Source organism: Parasteatoda tepidariorum, chromosome 6, assembly GCF_043381705.1.
Source record: "Parasteatoda tepidariorum isolate YZ-2023 chromosome 6, CAS_Ptep_4.0, whole genome shotgun sequence".
Lineage (NCBI taxonomy): Eukaryota > Metazoa > Arthropoda > Arachnida > Araneae > Theridiidae > Parasteatoda > Parasteatoda tepidariorum.
The window spans coordinates 8,764,830-8,787,886 of NC_092209.1; the positions used below are offsets into that span (position 1 = coordinate 8,764,830).

The 23,057-nt window shown below is 29.3% G+C and overlaps 1 protein-coding gene and 1 pseudogene across 2 annotated transcripts in view; both read right to left on the bottom strand.

Moving 5' to 3' along the window:
• LOC122270840 (uncharacterized) overlaps nucleotides 1-23,057 on the bottom strand; it is a 313,909-nt pseudogene that overhangs the window by 143,507 nt on the left and 147,345 nt on the right.
• Nucleotides 1-23,057, bottom strand: part of LOC107454305 (rolling pebbles) — a 119,957-nt gene that overhangs the window by 59,371 nt on the left and 37,529 nt on the right. Inside the window, exon 3 of one of the 2 annotated variants that reach the window (XM_043051230.2) lies at nucleotides 42-150. The exons of the other annotated variant lie outside the window; for it this stretch is intronic. Coding sequence (XP_042907164.1) covers nucleotides 42-84 — 43 coding nt within the window. The 5' untranslated portion in view covers nucleotides 85-150. The remainder of the gene's footprint in view (nucleotides 1-41; nucleotides 151-23,057) is intronic. 2 annotated transcript variants of the gene reach the window in all.

Sequence of the window (23,057 nt, forward strand, 5' to 3'; positions counted from 1 at the left end):
AAAAAAAAAAAAAAAAAAAAAAAAAAAAANAGTCAACTTACCATTGTACCACTTATGGTACTCAGAGCTATCCGTATCTATCATGATATGTGTGATAGTTCCAATAAAGAGTTAGAACTATAGTTCATTATCATCATTGATGTTGTATAACTAGAAGAAAAATATTAACATTTAGTCAAAATAGAATTGCAAGATTAAATTTGTAACATTATTTATTTATTTAATAAATATGCTCCTCGTAAAATAATTTCCATGACAAAGTAGTGCAAAAATAATAATTAAAATTAAATGAAACCAAAATTATCAATCTATTTATGAAAAATTTGAATTCGTCAACGGATCCTTGATTGATTATTATATCGTAGAAATGAACCCTTGGCGAAGTATTTTTACAGTAAAAATAGACCAATCACATTTTTTTTCTAAAAATGGTTTTCTCAATTATTTCATTGTAAAAGACAAACCTTTTAAAAAAATCTTTTGTCTTAAAAACGTACCTTCCACAGTATTTTTCATTTTAAAAATGAATCTTTCACAAAATTCTTCCTTTGAAAAACGAAATCAATGACGTCATTAATTCATAATTTTAAAACTGCAACTTCTTTAAAAGACATAGCCTTTTTATTTTCCCACAAAACAGCACCGTATTTTCTCAGATTCACTAAACGGAAGTTTTGACAAAAAAAAAAAAGGGGGGGGCGGGGTAGATGAACAGGATTTAGACTTTTTCTTTACTTAATATCTGACGAAATCAGAAAATTATGAGTAGATTTTTCACACTTTCACAACAAATCTGCAACAACCTTGGTCAACCCACAACGATTTTTATAACTATAGATAGAATCGCAATTACCATATGATATAAAACTCACTCAACATAAAATAATTAAATATTGACTGTGTCAATGAAAGCAGAAAATTAGACACAATATATATTTATAAAAAATTTTAATTTCGATACTCAAATTCTTATGAAATCACAATGGCCCATTGTAATTACTGGTCTTTATTATTTATTTATTGCTTTACAACATTAGTAAATGTAGTGAACTAAATGTAATAAGCTAAATGCAGCAAAACAATAAAATAAAATAAAAAGATAAGCTACATCGAAATTTAAAGTTCCTAAATCTATAATGAAATATTAATCTCATTTCCTTGGTTGATCAATCAACAAATTAAATAAAGCTATAGAGACGGAAAGATGAATGATTTTATCATTGGGCTGCCAATTTATTTCAAGTCATTAATCTTCACTCAATTTTGTTCCAATTATTATTTATTATTTTCATTTACTCATTTTAACGCAGACGATAATCGAATGGTTCTACGCAGAAATTTAATGATGCTTCTGTGAAACAAGAGATCATCATACACTATCGATTTATCGTTTGAGAGATTATGCAAACGGATCTCTTATCTCAAACGATAAAAAAAAAGAAAAAAAGAAGAGTTTATTTATTTGCAGGAGAATCCAAATTAAGACTTTGAAAACACGAAATACAGCAGCGGAAACAGGAAGTTTTAAAATAAAAATCATAAATATACGTGGCTCACACATCTACTTAACACTTATAACATATGAGGCTGCTCATATGTATCGTTATCATATGTAACTTAGAGGGATTTTGGCATTTGATGTGGATAATGCATGTCGTATTATTTTTATTTGAGAAAAATGTCAGCAAAGGTACGACTTCTAGAAAAATGAATTGTAGGCTTAACAAATAAATATACAGGACAAGGCAAACTGCACTTACGTTTGATAAGAATTTGTTTATAAATACACATGAATTTAATGCACATTAATTTAATTTTAATTTAAGTATAAAATTTCCGAAAACTGTCTCAACGTTGATACATTTTACAAAGCTCTCTACAATATTATACATCTTAATGAATTTAATTTTCAATATGTGTACGTATTACAAATTATAATATTTTTAAAATTTATACTATTGTATGGTTACAGATTTAGTTTAAATGATTTTATTTCTATTTAATTTTTCTAAAATATAATATTATTTATTTTTACCTATCATCTTAATTAACTTTTAATAAATGCCCTAATCTGACAGCTTATTAATTTGAATTTAGGTGAGCGATTTGCGTTCTATTTTAATTTATTATTACTGCTTTTTCCTAGTGATATAAAAGAAAAGAATTTAGTGAAATATCTAGCAAATTCCTTATCTGCTTGATTTTATTTTAAGCGCTTCTATTATATACCCCGCTGATATCCAAATTAAAAATGTTACCATATGATTGTAATTTAGCATAGAAGGTACAAATTATGAAAAATTCCACGTTTTCTCATCACTTTAAACGACCTCAACGATGCTATCTAGAATAACGAGAGAAAAAATGGTGATGACAGAATTTAAAAAATTCTTATAAATTAAAAAGATATTTTAATTAACTTTCATAAGAAAGAATGCCAAAATGTTCAGACATTTCTAAATGTACTGAACATAATTAAATATTTTAATGGATTTATTTTTTCTGACGTACGTTTATCTTGGTTTAGTTTTATAGTGTATCCTCCAAATTTATTTTGATGATTTTATTTCGTCATTAATTTATATATTTTAGCGTATTCCTCTTGGAATTTAATGAATCTGACAAATCCTTCATTTGAATTTATTGAGTGAATTTATATATTATTGTGTTTCTGGTTTACTTTATATTAAAGGTGGATTCAAATTTTTAAGTGTTTAATTAGTGAATTTATAATAATTTATAACATTCTATAATTTATATAACCAATTCATAATTAACGAATTTTAACTTATACAGGATTAGTGAATTATTATAATTTTATTAATGTATTTAAATTTTACAGTGTGTCTATTCTAATTTATTATAGTGAATATAAATTTTAAAGTGTATCTAATCTACTTTATTGTAAGTAAATTTATAGTGTATCTAGTCTACTTTATTATTATTAAATTTATAGAGTATCTAGTCTACTTTATTGTCAGTAAATTGATAGTGTATCTAGTCTACCATAATCTATCTTGTATTATAATCTTGTTAGTAAATTTATAGTGTTTCTAATCTACTTTATTGTTAGTAAGTTTATAATATATCTAGTCTACTTTATTGTTAGTAAATTTATAGTGTATCTAGTCTACTTTATAATTAGTAAACTTAAAAAAATTTATAGTGTACCCGCTCTATTATAAGTGAATTTAAATATATAAATTGTTTCACATTTTCCACAAGGAATTATTTTAGCGAAATATCTGAAATAATTCTACAATTTATCGATTAAAAGGATCTCGATAATTAATAAGAAAAAGGATATCGAATATGAAAATATTACTATCATTATTGATAGTGATATCGAATACGATAATATCGCGATCATTGTTAACAAAATAAATTTATCGAATACGATAATATCGCTATCATAATCTCGATAACATCAGAAAATAATATTGTGAATAGCATAATTAATGATAATTATCAAGCATTGATTACGAAAATATTGATTATTGTAAAAATGAAAAAGCAGTCACCTACAACCGACAAGTACGACAATTTTTGAATTTTACTTTTAGTAGTTTTATTATACCTAATGCATAACTGGTTTTTTTTTTCTTTTTTTTTTTATGTTACCGAAATAACAGTGAAAAACCGTAAAAACTGTAAAGAATTTCTCCTCTTCTCATTTAAATCAACCGGTAAAAAGTGATCTACAGCAACAGGGGGTAAAAATGCAGGAGGGATTTAAAAAAAATAAATCTAAACGCATTTTTGAGCATATTTAGATTTTTTTTAACCTCTCTCCCCTGTAATCCTCGTTAAGAAATAAGCGAACCATTCAAATTCATCCTCCTACCTTGCTTAAACCCCAGATTTTCCCTCAACACTCAAAAACCTTTTTATATTTTGAAGAACTCTCCTGAAAAAAGAAAAGAGGGCGCTTTATTTTCAAATGCATTCAGACAGAATTTTTTTTTTCTACTACTGACTTCATTTCACTTACATGCTGGTTTTTCAATAAAACATTTAAATAAGTGTGAGCGAGCCTTGCAAATTTGATAAATGGTGGCGTAATCACGATTAAGAGGTAATTTAATTTTAAATATTAACAATTTACAATTTTAAAAATTCACTATAGAGGCATGATGAACCACAATATCCATATCGCCGATTTAAACTGTATTCGTTATTTTTATTGTCAACTGCGTAAAGACGAAATTTTCTCCTACAAGTAATCATTTCATCTGCCTAACTGCCAACATGAAAAGAAAAAAAATCCACAGTAGACTTTACGAAATATAAATTTCATAACTGTTGCATATACTAAATCTTTTACTTATGGCGAATTTTAGGGATTTTTATCGTCACCTAAGTACAAAAAGTTTAATACAGTAGTAACTATAAATGGTCTACATTTTTCATTTTTGATTGACTTAAAATGAACTTTAATTTGATGTTTATTATTATCCTAACTCATAATTTTGAATAGTAATAAACAAGTTATTTATTAATGATAGTTACAAGATTTTTTTAATTAATTTAAAAAAAAGGAGTTCTGAATAAAAATAAACTAACAATTTTGGAAGGAAAAAAAATGTTTAAACTGATTACTATAATTGAGGCTCGTTTGATTATGTATAAGTAATATTTATTTAAATATTCAAGAAAGCAATAAATTGTGTAAAAATTCTATTTCAATCGGTTTTCTATTCACTTCTAATTCAATTTTTTAGGAAACGTTAATTCCCGTTTAAGGAATTTTTTTAAAATGTACAAAAACAGCGAAGATTTTTATTAAACCAGTAGACCAGGAAAAACTGACAAAATCTAGTAGTCTTCTGGTACATCCTGTAGTCATCTGGTAAAATCCTGTAGTTTTCTGGTAAATCCAGTAGAGTTAGCAACTATGGCATATGCATGCGTCTTTTTCACTACAACCTCACCATAAATTGGTTTCTTTTTACGGCGGACAGATAGTTAAAAAATCTTAAATATTTGTTAGGTAAAGATTTTGCTTATTGAATTTTTATTTCTTAAAAATGGTACTTGAGAGTACCACCAGTAATCACTATAAAAAAAAATTTAAAAAGTGAGCAAAAAAAAAAAACAGCTTCAAAGAGATACATTTGTAACTATAGGTCCGATTAAGGCAGTGTTTCCCAAAGTGTGGTACGCGTACCCCTAGGGGTACGGGGAACAGTTTAGCTGGGGTACGCGTTCTTTCCCGAAATATCTTGTAACAAACGAAAATTTCAAAAAATTTTATTTGAAAGCAAAGTTAGCCATGAAAATTTACGATTACGTATCTTTCTATAGGCTATTTTTTGCAGAGTTAATCACAACAGCCAGTTGTGATTTTTAACTTCTGTGAAATTTTTTATAGTAAAAAATACATTCATTTTTTATTAGGAGCACACAGCGTTACGAAAAATTTAGAAAGGGTACACAAAAGTCTTAAGTTTGGGAAACACTGGATTAAGGTATTGTATATCTTGTCGACAACTTACATTTTAGTGATATTAATATATTTTTGAATATTCTAAGGTTGGCATACAATGCTTTGCTTCAACTTTATTTGTTCATAAACACGTATTTTAATTTTTGTTACAAAACTAGGTCAAAGTTTTCTTATTTTTAAAGCTATACCTGGTACTAGATAAAATTTTCTATCGGCTCCAGTATGTCTGAACGTGGGGGGAAAAAATAAAATAGAGTACAAATAAGAGAAAGAGGGGACACGCAATATCCTTAAGATTACAATAGATAAAAATGGAACAAAACAAAAACGCGATATTCTATTTTGTCTTATCTGAAATAAAAGTCACATCAATGGCCATTCCGAAAATAATTGACCAATATCACTCATCAGAACTATCCGAATACATGGGACAGGGACAGAAAAGAACACGCATCCGCCGAATAATCTCGCTTTTGTGCCGATGTCACAAAAGCAACCCAAATGACAAAAAGACTCGTGTCAGCGTAAAAACTCTGGAATGTTCCCCCCACTCAAAAAATCGAATGGAATGTTCGAACAATAGCTCCTGCAATCCAGAAACAGAAATTTAGAAAACAGATGTTCTATCGAGACATCTAAAGAAGGGCGTATTGTTTTGTCCAGAATCTTTTTTGTATGGGGAATATAAGATTGATCTAGATTGATACAAGAAAAGGTCTTTTGCCCAAAAGGAGCAATCAAGGGAGATTGCAAAGAAGTGATGAATTGGGGAAGGTTTATTGAATAGATGTTATTATTTTAGCACAAGAATGTACTATTTTTTCAAACTCAGGTAATCAGTTTTCAGGCCAGCAGTACCGTTCTATTATACAAAAATTCCTCTTACGCGTTTTAACGTGTCAAAAACCTCAGAAATCGTAGAGGGAACGCGAAAAATTTTTCAACACTGTTTCTCAAAGCTCTGTCGCCAAGGTAAATAAAAAAAAAAGCCATAGTTTAAGTGTCTTAACACTATTAAGCGATGATGATTTTAAAACTACATACATAATCTTGCCGTAAAGAATGATCTGGGCTTTGAAATAGAAAAATAACTGAAATATTTTGAAAATTGTTAAATTTTCTTTAAAAAAAAAATTAAAAAAAACGCCAATTTGGTGACTTTTCCACCTAAATTAACACCAAAGAAGCCTCATTTCCTTCTACGGCGGAGCTACGTTGAACAGCTGTAAAATAGCCTGCATAAAAACAGCCTTAAAAGGACCAGGATCAATCAGGACATATTTTAATTTTTTTTTCTTTTTAGAGTGAGTTTAGGCGAATCTTAAGCCATGAAGTTTCAACTGGTGAAAAAAAATATCAAACTTCAAAACAAATTATGTTAAGAGAACTTGCGCAAATCTTAGCTATCTTCTCGTAATTCATTTTCATTTTAAAAATATCTTTTGAGTATTTAAAACTTCGTGGCTTACACTAGGTTTGTTTGAATTCGCTTTATCTGTACTTTAAATTTTAAATTAGTGATATGGAGGTGAAATAGAATTTGTGACGAAAAATTTCTCCAGAAGTATGCCGTCCTCCTAAGACTCGTCTCTTTAAGACACGTAATTTTCCAGAGCGAAAAAAAATTTATCGATCAGCAAATTTATGTCGGCAAAGTTCTAAATAAGATACATAAACAACTTTTTTATTTCTTAGTTATTAATAGCTGAATTCGAATAATATTGAGTATCATGAGCCGCAATGGCTCAGGGGATAGAGTGGAATATCCTGACGTGAAATATCCTTAGTGATCCTGACGAATCCTGACGTGAAATATCCTTAGAGGTAGACGGATCATGGGTTAGAGTCCCCTTGTCGTCAGGCTAACCGTGGGAGGTTCTCGTGGTCTTCCTCTCCATGTCACGCAAATGCTGGTCAGCTCCATCAAAAAGTCTTCCAAATTTTTCCTAATACTCGATCCAGGAGTTCCCTTGTCTTCTGGATTGGGTTCAAAATTACAAGGCTAAAGAGATTAACATTAGCAGTCATAAACCCATAAAATTGGGACGGCTGTTCAACGACGGTTATAAAATCATGAAGAAAAAAAATTGAGTATTATAAAACATCGTTGCTTTCACTTGATGTGGATATTTTATCAGTTCGAGTTAAAAGCCTTCATACTTCAAATTATCTTTGCTTGTTTTTAATTTTTTTTGTTTGTGCATAAACAGACTGAATAATTAATAATATGAATATTAATTGATGGTTAAAAAAGTAGAGAATTCATATTTTAAATACGGACCTGCAGTCAGTAAAAGGGACCCGGAAACATGGAAGTCCTTGTTCCTAAGGTTCCCTTTTCCTATTTCTCTTTCTAATTTCAACGATTTTAAGAAGAATATATATTGGAAATAACTATACAAACTTAGATGAAATGCATGCTTTTATTGTTAATTCAAACCTCGCTTAAGAACAATGGGAATAACTTTTGTAGGATGCTCAGCCTAAGCTTACAAAATTAAAATAATACTAATAAATATTCTATTTCGAAATCGGACAATTGTTAAACAAGCTAGCTCAAGGCAAGAAAAAAAACCACATCAACTTGTTGTATAACTAACTAAATAAACGTAGAAAAAAAGTCTTCCAATTGTCTACAGTGGACAATGCTGGTTTTAAGTTTCAGCCATTGTGGCATGCATACGCTATGTATCACAACAATGGGTTAATTTTTTATTCCGAATAGATGACTTGTTATCGTCTGAAAGTCACATATATCGCATGAACTGCGCGAGCATTTATTCTCTTTTTATTAATTGATCAGGAAGTAATACTTCAAGTTCCGCAACAGTGTTAATCGTATGTATTCTTAACGCGATAATTTAAATTGCATACCATATTATGATGAATATGAGCAGTAAATTGTCAGAACTTTCTATGTTAATTATAAAGTGTATTAATACTCCTTTTTACACCAAAATATTTTAATGGTATTTTTCTTATGCAACTTTAAAGAGGAAGAAAATATAAATAAATAGATTTAAACCGCAGCTCGAAGCTCTATAGTTTAGCATGCTGTAGTTCCGCCTATTTTTTTTCTTTTTCTACATCTAAAAATAAAACTTCGATTTAAAATAAATACCTCATTATTAAATTACACATTTCCCATCAAAAAGTTAAACCTTAAAATATGTGTAGGGCTAATAAATAAAACTTATATGTCTTATATATACATTTACGTCTAACTTATTATGTTACACTCATGTTGGTGTACACTGTACAGTGTGGGGGAGGATAAAACAATTTAAAAATATTTGACCTAGGATTTTTTCTGTTCTAATACTCAATCTTGATATCTTAAGCTTAAACACGATAATTATTTACTGCAGATGATATTTTAAATTATGAAATCACTTATGAAGTATATTTTATATTAATAAACATGCGTTTTGGCGGCAGATTTTGATTATTAACCCTCGAAATAAGGGATATAGCTTCAATCACGAAAATATTGTCCCATTACAGTTTAGACAAGAAAGCGGTCGAATCTAGTTGGACACCTTTCATATAATACTAAACAATTGATGCCAATTTAACATAACAGAAAAAAATTATTAGGGGAGAGACGGGTAGCCCCGCCCACTTAAGGAGTATTGCTTACATTTCTGTATAATACTGAGTAATAATCAATATTTTTGTATGCTCCTATTGTTTTAGCATCTAATTAAATAATGCAAAAAGAATAAACCAAAAAAAAAATTAACTTAAAAAAATAGAAATTTAAAAAAAACATGTTTTTCAGCACTTTTCAAAATGTGTCGGGTAGCCCCGCCCAGTTACAAAAATTTTGTTTTTTGACTGTTTTTTCAGGTGTAAATGAAAATAACCAATGTATTGACAATAGATAAACCTCATTTATCATTTTTATCACAAAATTATTTTATTTATTACATATTTATATACTTTTAGTGAATTCTATCATTTAATAACAACAAATGTCATACTTTTTATCATTATTAATGTATATTAATATATTATAATATTAATATATATTTATATTAAATATTTAACGAAAATAATTTAATTTAAGTAACAATAATTAATAACAATAGTTGTTTTTCAATATAAACTTATTTGGTTGATCTCTTCTTATAAACTTAATATAAAATACTTCTTATAAAATTACAAATTCACTTTGTATTTTGATTGCATTCAAATGCTTCTGTAGATTGATTCGTTCACAAATAAGTGAAAATAAATAAGTAAGCAAATAGCTTATCATAATATTTATGATTTCTTGATATTAAATTTAATTTGGATATATCAATTACATTTTAAAAATATTTAATTTTTCATTTTTAAATATATAAATTTATGTTTCATATAATATTAAAACATATATTTGTTGTTAAAAATGCATATAACATTCAAATTTGAAGCAGTAAAATAATAATCTCTTCAACCGTACATTTATCGGCGAAATAAAATTGGGCGGAGATACCCGACATTCATGTGAGCGGGGCTACCCGAAATCCAATTTTTTTGTAAATTTGTAATTACTCGAACAATTTTTTACATACAAACTTCTTTCTTTGTGCAAATTAAACTTAAGACTACATACTTTAATGCTGTATGTATAGAAAAAATTATATTTTTAGTATTACAATGAAGTTTAATCGAAACATTCAACTAATTTTTCTTAATTTCATGACTACTGTATTCAACATATTTTCAAAACTATTGTTTACCATGTTACCAGCTGCATAAATACTTGAAACTTTGAAAATAATCTTTTTCTAATATAACAATTAATGTCCGATGTCTCATTGACTTGAAAAAATATTCTATACATATGAAATAGACAGTGGGTAGGGGTACCCGACACTCCCCTACATTTATTAATATTAAAATCTGATGGTGTTTCTTCTTGATATGATTACGGCCATAGACACCTACAACCTGACTCATAAGTATGACTCAAGCACTCGACGCAAACAAATAAATAGCACCAGAGCAAAACAAGTTGGACACAATCAACAAATGGAAACTTCTGGAACATTTTGCATTCATTTCACTATACATTTGGGTTCTTTTTTTTCTCCAGTCATTTAACTTAATCACATCAACATATCCAACAGTAACGTCACCAAAGCGTAAATTCCCGTTATATCCGCAACTGTCACATTATATTCGAAAGTGACTTCATCCATCTAACATCCCCAGTGAGGGGTCGGAAACCTAAGCCCCTATAAAAAAGAAATAAATAAATGAAAAACAAGGGGGAGGGGAAAAGTCCCCTCTGACCCCTTGGGAATCCCACAGGGTCAGGAACTCTAAACTCAGCAGACAGGTTATTTGGCATCTATGCCTTTTCTTCGGGTTTTTTTTGCAAACGATTGATGAGGCGAAAGAACTGAATTGAAAACAAAAGAACTTTTAAAATAAAGAGAAAATTCAGAACTGGGAACCGTAAACATTGGTTGATTTAGTGGAGCGGGAACTGAAGTGAAACACAATGCAATTAGCTCGACTAATGTTGAGAGTTTTGAAAAGAACGGACGTTTTTTTAAGTTGATGTACTGGGCCAGTAATTGGATGCGAAAAAGAACGGCAGGTAATTAGGCTTAACTCAGCTGCTTTCGAATAACTGACTGATGAAGTTCTAAAAGTCGTGCTCTTGTTGTGACGTTCCAATGCCAAGCCAAAATAAAATTATAATGAATCAGGTGTCATTGGATCAAAATGTATTCATAATATAAACAAGCGCAAAAACTTAATTTGATAAAACAAAATAAACATATAGAGATGGTTAAGTTATTATTCATACAAAAACAGAAGTGAAAGTAATATATATTTTAATATATTCTGCCCACAAAATTAATTAACTCTTTCGAAGAAAAGACGGGTTATGTATAGTTGAAAAGAAATTAAGCAAAGAAAATCCTATGTTGATAAATTAGTTTAAACTTTTCACACTTAGTGTTGCGTTCGAGATTGGATGGACAACGCAACTTAGATTGGGTCTTCAAAAATCTCTTTTTTTCTTTGAGGGTGTTTTATTTTGTTTTTAATCAGCAAGACTGCACTATTCTTTTGTATACTACATATCATACATGGTTTTCGCACGCTATAGTAAGGTATTTGGTTTTCTTTTGAAAATTACTTAAAGTTTAACTGATTTCAAATAACTGAATAATGAAATTCTATACGTCATTTGTTGTGGGTTAAAATGATAGCCAAATTAAATTTATAAAAAATCAACCATTAGTTCAAGACATATTAATAATAACCAAATAATAAGTGCAAAACTTAATTGAGAAACTAAAACACAAACGATTAAGCTATTATTCATATAAAAATAGAAGTGAAAATTAAATAGTTACTATCCACAAAATTAATTGACTTTTTTTCTTTCTTTCTTTTTTTTTTGAATTGATGGATTATGTAGTTGAACAAAGAAAAAAAATGGAGAATAACTTGTACTGCTATATAAATCAGCTTAAAAATAAATGCCGCTTCAAACTTGAGAATTCAACTGCCTAACATAAAGCCTAATTTTAGGACTGTTGTTAAAATAAAGAAAAAATTACATCAAATTATACAAAAATAATTTACAGTTTTTTTCCCTTTTGGTTAGCATATTCAAGCCTGTTAATGAATTTAATTTAAAATTCAGGGTTCCGCCAAAAGAAGTGCGATCGTTCAGGGTTGCGTAGTTGAAAAAAATTAAGAGCCGCTTCCATAGCCAATAGCAGAACCTAAAGAACATCGGATATTTTTAGAATTTAATATACAAGAAGACAATGAATTACTTTCTTAAAGACCCAGAAAAAAACCATCTCGAACTGTTAAAAAAGGGACAGATAAACATAAAAAGTTCTAAATACTACAATCATAAAAAGTTAGAAATAACTTCACGAAGTTAAATGAAATAATGATATACATTTCAGTATCATCGAGGCTTAACGCTTTTATGGAAACCTTCCAATTTTTTTTTTCTTCTTTTTTAAAGTTCTTAAAGAAAATATATAATACTAAATTCCAAGTAAGATTAAGTTTACAAGGCTTCCGACACATTCAAACACATAAATAGAGATAATCTGCCAATTATGGCAGTTTTCTCTATATGTACCATTCCAAACCCACGTAAGTTCTTATAACACCCAGAAGGCCCTCTTTTCACCCCTAAAGGTTCGACAGAAGTTTCTCTTTGTTCTGAAGGGAAGAAAAAAAAACTCGATTATAGTTTCGTTGGAACTTTCTTTTTTATTAAGTCAGCTGTGGACACTTCAAAAGTGACAAAAAAAGTCTAGCTTTCGAATAAAAAGGAAGAGGAGGTGCTAAGAGTAGGCCTTGATGAACGCTGAACAGTTTGCTAACGAACAGCTGTCAGCTATTTCAAATTCTATTCGAAAGAATTCAAAAATAGAAAATGATAGGTATTCTAACTTTCATATGTTCTTCACGATTTCGGTTATAACATTACAAGGTTTGCAAGAATTCTTAGTTCTTCAAAGTAATAAGCATAAATGCTTCTGTTAATAATAGTAGCTTGAAATAGCACCATTTTTATAACAAGTTAAGTTAAAGCTTTTTTTCCAAGCTCTGCCGCCAAGTATTTAAAAAAGCCATAGTTTAAGTAAGTGCCTTCCACTTGAAGCAATGCGTTGATTTTCAACTATATATATAATCTTGCTATAAAGAATTATCTGGGCTTCAGAACAGACAACTTAAATATTTTAAAAGCAATAAAACTTTTTTCAAAAATCGCTAACTAAGCGAAATTTTTCCACCTAGATGAAAATTATCAAAATCATTGCCTTATTCTGAGTCTTTGCAAATTTTTATGAGCCCAGGTAGTTTTTAAATACTATAAAGAAATTAGACCACAAACACTTCTCATTTTCACAAAACTGTGTCTTTTCTCCATATTGGCGTTTGGCGCCATTTTCAAAATAAGAGTAGATAGCAATGGCTTGAGATAGGTAAAACTTGAACTGACTTGACCTAATGAATAAGCGTTGCAAAGCACAGCAGTTATAAAAATACCAAATTATTCGCATCATTTCATATTACGACAGAGCCTTCGAAAAACGGCCTTAACAGCCACTTTTCAAATTTTTAACTTATTATTCTTCTTATCTAAGCTCAAATATTTCTACAGAACTCATTGTTTGAATTTTCATACAATGGTTGTAAACAAATTCAGTGATGCCATATTCACGATGCTGATCCTGGATCTAAAAATGTGCATATGGTATACCTGTTTCTACTAAAAATAATAAAAAAAATCGAAACCTTTAAAAAATTCGAAACAGTCTTTTAAAACACTTATAAGTATTTTAACACAAATCAAAAACAGTATCTGATTTTAAACGATTTCGCATATAAATATCAATACCATTTTGAATTATAAAAATGATTCTAGTTAAAGATAGGAGTCGTTTTAGGAAATATTTGGATCAAAAGGAACAATCACAAAATTTTTTTAAGTTAAAAAATAAAACAGACTTTTCGCAAAATATTTTTTTCGCGAAAACAGAATCTTCGCAAAATTTTTCATTCGTAAACTGGAGTCCAAAGCATTTTCAATTCGTATAATTATGAGTAGATATTTTGCGCTTTAACAAAAACAGACAATTCGAAAAAAAACTTTGGTTTATGTTTTAGAATAATATAAAAATAAATACATTTTTATGAATGCATATATTCATAATGCAATTCATAAATTTAAATTTAGGAAAGCATTCTTTTCTTGAGAAAACTGCAGTTCCCTCCTAAATTATTTTCAAATAGTATGTTTCATCATGTTTCTATTTTTTATATTTATTCACTTATAGTGAAGAGTAAAACATTTGTAATCACTTTCCCAGTTTAGTTTAGTTATAAATTCTAACTCGTTTATTTCAGATTGAATTAGATATATTATAGTGCTTACAAATCTATCTATTGTTTCCTTCAGAGACATGTTTGCCAATCCAGACGACTCGCCATATTGGGTCCTTTGCGCAAGCGCAGAACGTAGATTTTTGAAAGAGCTACCAGTACGCTTGCGCAGAGGAGTAAATGTGTTGAGAGATTGACATCGACGGTCACATTAAAATTACCTTAAAGATCTCTTCTTATACACGTTCGAACAAAATGCCATGATAGTCAAACATTACAATTTAATTTACATCAAATTTATTAAAAGCAAATTCAAATGTAAAAGCTGCCATTTTAAATATTTGAGAAAATCTTCAGTCAAAATCGGTTAGAATTTGGCAAAATAGAGAGATAAATGCTTATCATGAAATAATAGTGCCACACAATATTGCAACTTTAATAAGAATAAGAAAAGTATCATGTTGAATTACATTTAATTTTGGCTTTAGCTATTATGATTTTGATTTTATAATAATGCAAGAGCAAAACACTGGTGACGTCATAATTTAAAACGATAGCGAAATCTTACGTAAAAATGTTCAGAACATAAATTTATACTTTCAATTGCTTAATTGTTAAATCTAAGGAGAGACGATGTGATAATTTTAAAATTTACGACAACTCCCAGAGTGTCAATAACATTCCATTTTTCTTTCTTTAATTTTTTTTCTCACGATCTTCCCTTCCATTAAAGTCCTTGGAAGTAATGATGTATGTTTTCTCCGACCATGTTTGATCAGTCGAAGGTTGCTCGGTTTCTTTCTTTGTGCAATTTAGAATTCACTACTCGAATACAAATCACCCCATTAAACTCTGATATCAGATTTTTTTAAAAAAAGAAGTTGTTCGATTTCTATTGTTGAATCGCTGGAGCGGAAGAAATTTATTTACAAGTGTCATTACAAGCTTCCGTTTCTCGTAAGAAAATTTATCTTTGTAATAACCTAAAATCATATCCAAGTAAATTGATCTTAAAACGAAACCTCAGGCAAAGCTTTTATTTTAAGCTATGCAACCATCTTGCCATTAACAATTATCTGGGCTTTAAAACGTACAAATAATTTAAATTATTTAAACGTTATTAAACTTCGCCATAAAAAGTTATATTAAGTTAAGAAAATTCTCTGTATAAAAATTGCCAATTTCGTAAAATTCTTCGATCTAAATGAAAATTATCAAAATCTATTAATAATTCTCAAACTTAATTTCTTATGTACTCAGATAGTTGAAGTAATCTTTTAAATATTAAAAAAATTAATGACGAAACTGTCTGTTCTACAAATGGACGTTTTGCGCCATTTTCAGAATTAGTATAGAAAGGGCTAGTTTAACTTAATCTTTAATCTATTATAATTAAATATATTACTATAATTAAGCTTAACTATTGTTTTTCTCATTGTTTATTAAAATTATGTGATCTGAGCGTGGTGGTTCAGAAGATGAGCGTTTGCCTAACAATGATGAGAACCGGGTTCGAATCCCAGCTATGGCAGGTCGATGCGAATTCCTCCCCCGCTGGCACCAAATACAGTGCTGACGTAAAATATCCTCAGTAGTAGACAGATCATGGGTTAGAGTTCTCTTACCGTCAAGATAACTGTGGGAGTTATTCGTTGTTTTCCTTTCCATGTAACGCAAATGCAGATTAGTTCCCACAAAAAGTCCTCCACGAACAAATTTTTCCCAATATTTGAACCAGGAGTTCGCTTGTCTTCTGGATTGGGTTCAAAATTACAAGGCTACGGAGTTGAACATTAATAGTCGTAAATCTAAAATTTGATCGGCTGTTTAATGGTAGTGATAAAATAAATAAAAATTATGTGAGCTGTTTTTCTTCATTTTGCGAGAATACATTTAAGTAACAAAGAACACAGCTAAACATTCCTAAATTCAACATTAAAATAAATAAAAAAACATTTTTGAAAGAAATAGGAACTAATTTTCAGAGCCCCGTGGTTATTTACAATAACTTCTCTTAAGGTTTATTTATGTTTTCTAAACTACTAAAAACTTTCTTAAAAACTGCAAAATATTTTATATAAATCATTCTTTTAATTATGTAATTATATGGTGATCATAAAGTGAAAACTTCCGCAAAGTGTGTGTTTATCGTTACAGACGGTTGTTTATTTTTAAACAATTTTTTAATATTTAAAAATCAACAATAATAATAAGAAGAAATGGATAAAGTCAACTATTAAAGTTTACATTTCTCTCGCATTCAGAACTTTAACTAGTTGGTTACAGTTAAAATAAACTAAAATAATTTACAGAACATTTGAAGCTTGTAAAACCTGTTTCGAAAAGTCTTGTTTATAAATTAAGTGAAATTTTCTAAGAATAAAACAAATGAAAGAACAAAAAATAAATAAAAATATAAATTGCACCTGATGGACAAAAATATTCAAACAGAAGAACAATACGAAGCTTTTAATTTCGATAAAATGATTTTAAAAAAGTGACGAAGAACCAGTTATTGTCTTCACGGATCGTCTGCCAAGACATGCCATCTGATTTGACCTTTTTTGATTACGATGAAGAAACATAAGCAATGATATTTACTGACTACAATTATAAGCAAACGATAGATACGCATGGTGGAGTTTTTCCGCATGAGCTAACACAAGATACTGGACGAAGATAAAGAAACTCTACATAAATGCATACAATTTAACTAAAATAATAACTAACGAAATTATAATTTAGGCAATTATTTCGGTGAAAAAAGTGATTGAATTAAAATAAGTATGATCCTTCCTCCACCCCACCCTTCGAAATATATAACAGGAATATCGTTCTAAAAAAGTAATGAATAAGACTGAATAAATGCAGATCAGACTATCGATTTAATTATATACTTTTTGCAATTATTTGGAATTTTTTTATTTTTTATTTAAGTTTCTCTTTAAACATTTTTTAAGATCCGGTAATGGACCAAAAAAATAAAAAATAAATATATAAATAAATAAATGAAGATTAAAAACAAACCGGAACACTTTTGTTATTGACTACTTTTAAAGAGACAGACCTCTTACAGAAACAAACAAAAAAGTAGGTATAATTTGTTCTACATTGTTAAGTATTATAAAGGCAAACTTTATCGCAATTTATTAATAAAATATACTGTTTTTAACTTCAAAACTACTTTATTCAGAACGGAATGTTTTAAGTTTCCAATATAACTTTTACACAACAAAAAAAATTCAGAAATAGTTTTAAATCAATATATTGAAAATTTTTACAGCATACAGTGAGGTTGTATTTAAAAAAATTGCCAATTAGTTTATATTCCCTTACTTTCCTAAAATTGCAAAAAACAAACACCTGTTTCCACAATTTTTAAAATTAAAGGTTAATTTTTATAGTTTCAAAAACGTAAAACTTTTCAAAATAAGTCTGAATTGACCTCTGTTCTTAATTTAATCGATGAAAATAGAGCAAAAATTTAAATTACCTCTTTTAAAACAAACCCGACAGAAAAAATTAAAAATATAAAATTAACACTTTTTAATGCTCGCTTTAGATCAATGGAAAATCAGGTCAAAGGAAATCAATTTCGTTAATTTGCGAAATAATTTCTCGATAGCTGCATTAATTAAAATTAATTAGCATCCTACGTGCCGCACACATTATCAATTTTCGCTGCCTCCTTGTAGTTAGATTTCACTTTTATTTTAATTCATTAAAAAATTAATCAGATTTTATTTTTCAGTTGAATTTTTGAAAATAGGTGTTCAGACGATGTGCGGCAACTGGAAATAAAATTGACTTCAATATTGCGAGGAGGAAAAAAAAAAAAAACTTTTTTCAGAGTGCCCTAGTTCGTGATCATTTTAAATCCACTTCGCAAGTCCTTACAACGTTTTATATTAACAAAATATGTAAAACACCGCCCTTGTTATGTGTTTTTTAGAATCTTTGTCGATATTTTATATGGGCATAGTGGATTTTGATAGTCAATGATTATTTCGATTAAAAAGAAGGGGAAAATATACGAAAACTAGAAAATGAATAAGTACAATGGAACAAGTCTATAGTCTTATAGTCTACAACCCCATTTTTAACCCCCCAAGCTTTAAATAAAGGCAGAAAAATGCGAACAAGGCAAAATACAAGCAACATGGCAAAGTACAAGCAAATTCTGCCGAATAATTCCTGCGTCTTATTTATAAATAGAGGGTAAAGATCAGATTACTAGATCAAAAGTTATTGAAAGTGGTCTGATTATTTAATTATTTATTTATTTTTTGCGCGCAGTACAGAATACAAATCGGCAATTCTACACCAAATTTGGTATATACCCAGAAAAAGATTTTTTTTCCATTGGATAAACATGTTGTAATAGTGATTTACTAGCTTGCAGCTCTAATCAATCAAAAATTAGTTTTATCTCACATTTTTCTGAATAATTTATCTTCGGTTCCCTATGTTAGCTAATCAGATATAAAATCAAAGCTAATAATTTCATGACGTATGGTGACGTCACAGAATCTATATTTTAAAAGATGAAGTTCCTGAATAAAAGATACAGGAGCTTTATTAAAAGGTATATGAAACCACTTGTTCCTTTTATTGATAATTACGTTTTTGAAACGGACTCTACAAACTTAAATAACGGAAACTCAATTAATCAACAACAAGCGTTTTATATAAGCGTTTAAATATTATATAAGCGTAATAATTAAGCGTTTTTTGAAGGGCGGCCCGTCCTGCTTGACCTTTCATCCCTATAAATGCGCCCTCTTTGTCCTTTTTGCAAAAATAAGCCACCATCCCTTAAAAACACCGTCTATTTATTCTGATCCATTTTTAAGAAAAATTAATTGACTGTTAAAATAATAACTACACACAAAAATTATCTGTCTTTAGAGGTTTAATTCTGATTACTATTACAAATACTTACTTTCTTAGGATTATTCTCAACCTCAACTGGTCAAATTTTTATAAGTTACTCTATTTCTAGGGGTATATTAATAAATTTCTAAAGTGATTTTAAAAATTATTTTTTAAATAAATACCGTTTTTTCAGGTATAAAAAATACACCTTTAAAAACTTATTTTCTAATAATTTTCAGCATAAATTATAGAAGAAATCTTTTAAGCCATTTATCAAAACAAAAAAAAAAATTAAGTTAACTTTTATTTTTAAAAAAAATTATGCACAGAGATTTTTTACGTTTTTGAACTGAATGGTATTGCTAAGTGAATTCATATGACGTCTATGTCCTCACTAATGAAATTTCCACTATAAAGAATAATCACCATTTAATTTTCCTTACTACCCTTAGCGTGGTGCAGACGATTGGAGCATAGAAGATCGAACTTCTACTCTGGATCGCAGTTGAACGTTCAATACGCGACAAATATTAAGTTAAATAAGTCATGGTTGAAAATACTTATTTATTAGTGAGAAGGTACCAGCCTAGGTGAGGACCACGTCGTTTGACGGAAATTAAACTTATATGCAGTTCTAACCACCGCTTTTATTAGAGTCCTAAAAATGGACTTGTCTCTGACTAGGTGTGTTGTGTTTTTTACCAAGGGAAAAAAAATTTCTCCCTAAAATAGTTGAAAAATATAAAGAGAGAGGGGGAGGGAGGAAGACGAGAGATCTTAAGAACATCGTTTAAAAAAAGAAGGAAGGAAAAAGAGTACTGAGAAAACATTGCCGTCATCACAAACACATGAAAAAAATGGATTTAACATTTGTTTTTAATTAAAGACAACGTCTGAGCTGGTTTTTTTTTTAATATTTTATTCGAAAGGAGTAAGAGGCAATCACAAAAAGCCAACAACACCCGTCATCAGGCCATAGTTAGTTAGTGGCCAGGGTGATCAGTCATCCAACGAATGTTTTTTTTTTCCGTACCTTTCTTTTGTAGACATACATTCATTCACACCTACGCAAAAAGTTTTTAAGAAGTGAAATTAAAATAATAGCAAAATGAGTGAGAAACCTACGCGTAACACGCAGCACAGAATACTAACAAGAGGCAACAAGTTGAGAATCGTGAGGCCTTGTTCAGGGGCTAAAATAAAAAGGAATTTCGAGTTTTTATCAGCAATGTACTTACCTGATTGCTTTTGATAAAAGGTGTCGGAAGATAAAATAACGGATAATATTCGAGGTCGAGATATTTTTACAGCTGTAAAATTAACCCTTCTCAAACATTGGCTATTGTTTCGCGGAAGTGATATGTGACAACACAGACCAAGTTATTGAACCTAACACCCTGATTAGATGTGGTATAGGGTACAATACATAAATTTCATTACAGGGATTTCCTGTTGATTGGTTACGTTGTAATTACAGTATACCCTCGATATCTTAAAAACCTTGTTATGTCAAAAAAATATTTTCCCCCTTGGGCATTACATATCCACCTAATGTTAATTTGAATTTCTATGTCGAAGGGTTCTTTCTCAAAACCTTGCTATGTCGATTTTTTTTTTTTTTCGAAACAGAAAATAATTTTTTTCTCCACAAAAATCACAATTAAGTTCAGTGTAAACCAATTCTTATTCTATTTAATGCATAATAATTTTTGTTTTACATTTAAAAATAAAATTATCACTGTTGTATTCAGACTTACAGTCAACTATCATTACATACATATTTAACAGTAATTATTCATATGTTTCATGGTTCTACTTTTTAAAGTATTATTTCAGAATATATTTTTCCACTTTTTAGAACATATTCAATTCCGAACTCATTATATCGAAATTTTTTGGGGTCTTTGAGACATCGAGAGTATATGTTTTATTGGAGAGCACGTTTTTTTTTCTTTTTTTTCTCTCTTTTTTGAACAATATCTCTGTTTAGTTATATAGTCCAATATGTATGGAGCCGTTCAAATATTAAGTGGCATCTAACGGAGAGCGGGATTTGTGGTTTGATGATTTTGCTGACAAGGAGGGAAGGGATATGAACATGCTTGCTAGATTAGCCGCTGTGACTCATGGGATAGAGCGCTGCTTCGCAATGAAGTGATCCAAGTTCGAATCCCAGTCGTGGCTGATTGTTAAGAATTTTGCTTTTAGCTCGCACCGATCACAGTGAAGTAAAATATCCTCAGTGGTAGACGGATCGTGAATTAGAATCCTCCAGTCGTCGGGCTAACTGTGGGAGGTTTTCGTATATATCCTCTCCATGTACAGAGATGCCAACTGCTCCGGACACTCCAAAAATATTTAAAAAAACGGTAAATAACTTCAAACTAAAATTTGAAAATATTTGACTAATTTTGCTTACTTTGAAAAAGTTCAGAACGACTTGGCTACAACAAATGGCGAATTATATAAGCATTCGAATTATTTAGATATAGTGGTGGGTGAAAATTTAATAAATCGAATTTATTAAACCAAGAATCACAATTAATAAACTACCACTCAAAAATATTTATTCGCTGTCAGGAGCAAGTTGGCATCTCTGCATGTAGCGTAAATGCGAATAGGTTTCATCTAATATGTCCCAATGCTTGATCAAGGAGTTCCCCTGTTTTCTGGGTTGAGTTCAAAATTACAAGGCAAGAGAATTAAACATTGATAGTCGTAAACTCAGAATGGGTTAGCTGTTCAACGCCGATTTTAAAATAAAATAAAATGCTTACTTATGACATTAAAATCCCTTTTAGAAAGTTTGAAACACAAATTGGTAAAAAACGAAGAATTTTAAAGATATGCGTGTTAGCAAAAAAGCACTTCATCAGGGGACACACAGTCTGCCAACATACAGGAGTTTTCTGTAGTCAGTGGTAATACCAAAAACTGACTAATTATTTCAAATTTTGACTTATTATTTTAAATGTTATTTTAAAAGTCATTTTCTTATTATATCCTTTTTCTGAATTCGAGTAAATCAGTTTCATTCTTTGATTGGATTAAAATCTCTTTCTTATATTCAAAATTGTCTTAAAAAGCAAAATAAAAAACATTACAAAAAGTTGTTACGTGTAAAGAAATTTCCAATTTGGAATAAAAGTAGAATTCGTTGAAAGAAAAATAAGAAAAAAATTTCTTCTTTTATTTAAATTTAATTCTAAAATTAGATTACTTAAGTAGGAAGCAAAAGTTAAAGTAAAAACCAGGGAGGGTTGTTTCGACTCAAGTATGTGCGAGAGTTTGTGATTTGCTTACTTTTGCTAGGAAATAGAAGATATCGAAAATTGCCAAAATATGCTAGCTTATTATTTGAACGACCCTTACTTTAAACATTATATTTAATTGCAAAAAATTAGAAAGATGATGATGTCGTAACAGGAAAAAACTTAATATTTATCGTTTTAATCGTAATACAATACCGTATCTGATTCGATAAGCAACTTAATAAGCATGGCGTTCAAATTACATATTTTATAATAAATAAGTAACTGGAAAAAAAATTTTATCTCAATATTTGGATGCGCAGTCTTCAGGATCAAATAAATGGCAAATATTACATAACCTTAATACTTTTAAGTGATCGTAATAAATTTATAGATGACAATTGGATAAAAAAAGAATTTACAAGTGTCAAGAGTAGTAAGCTAAAATGTCAAGAATGATTACTGAAATTGATAAACTTTGACCTTCTATAATTATAAAACTCGTGGCATGATTTATAGAATAACAATGAATTCATAAGCGACGAGTAAACTTTGACCTTCGATAATTTTAGAACTCGAGGCGAGATTTTCAAAATAATAATGAATTTATTTTAGTCGAG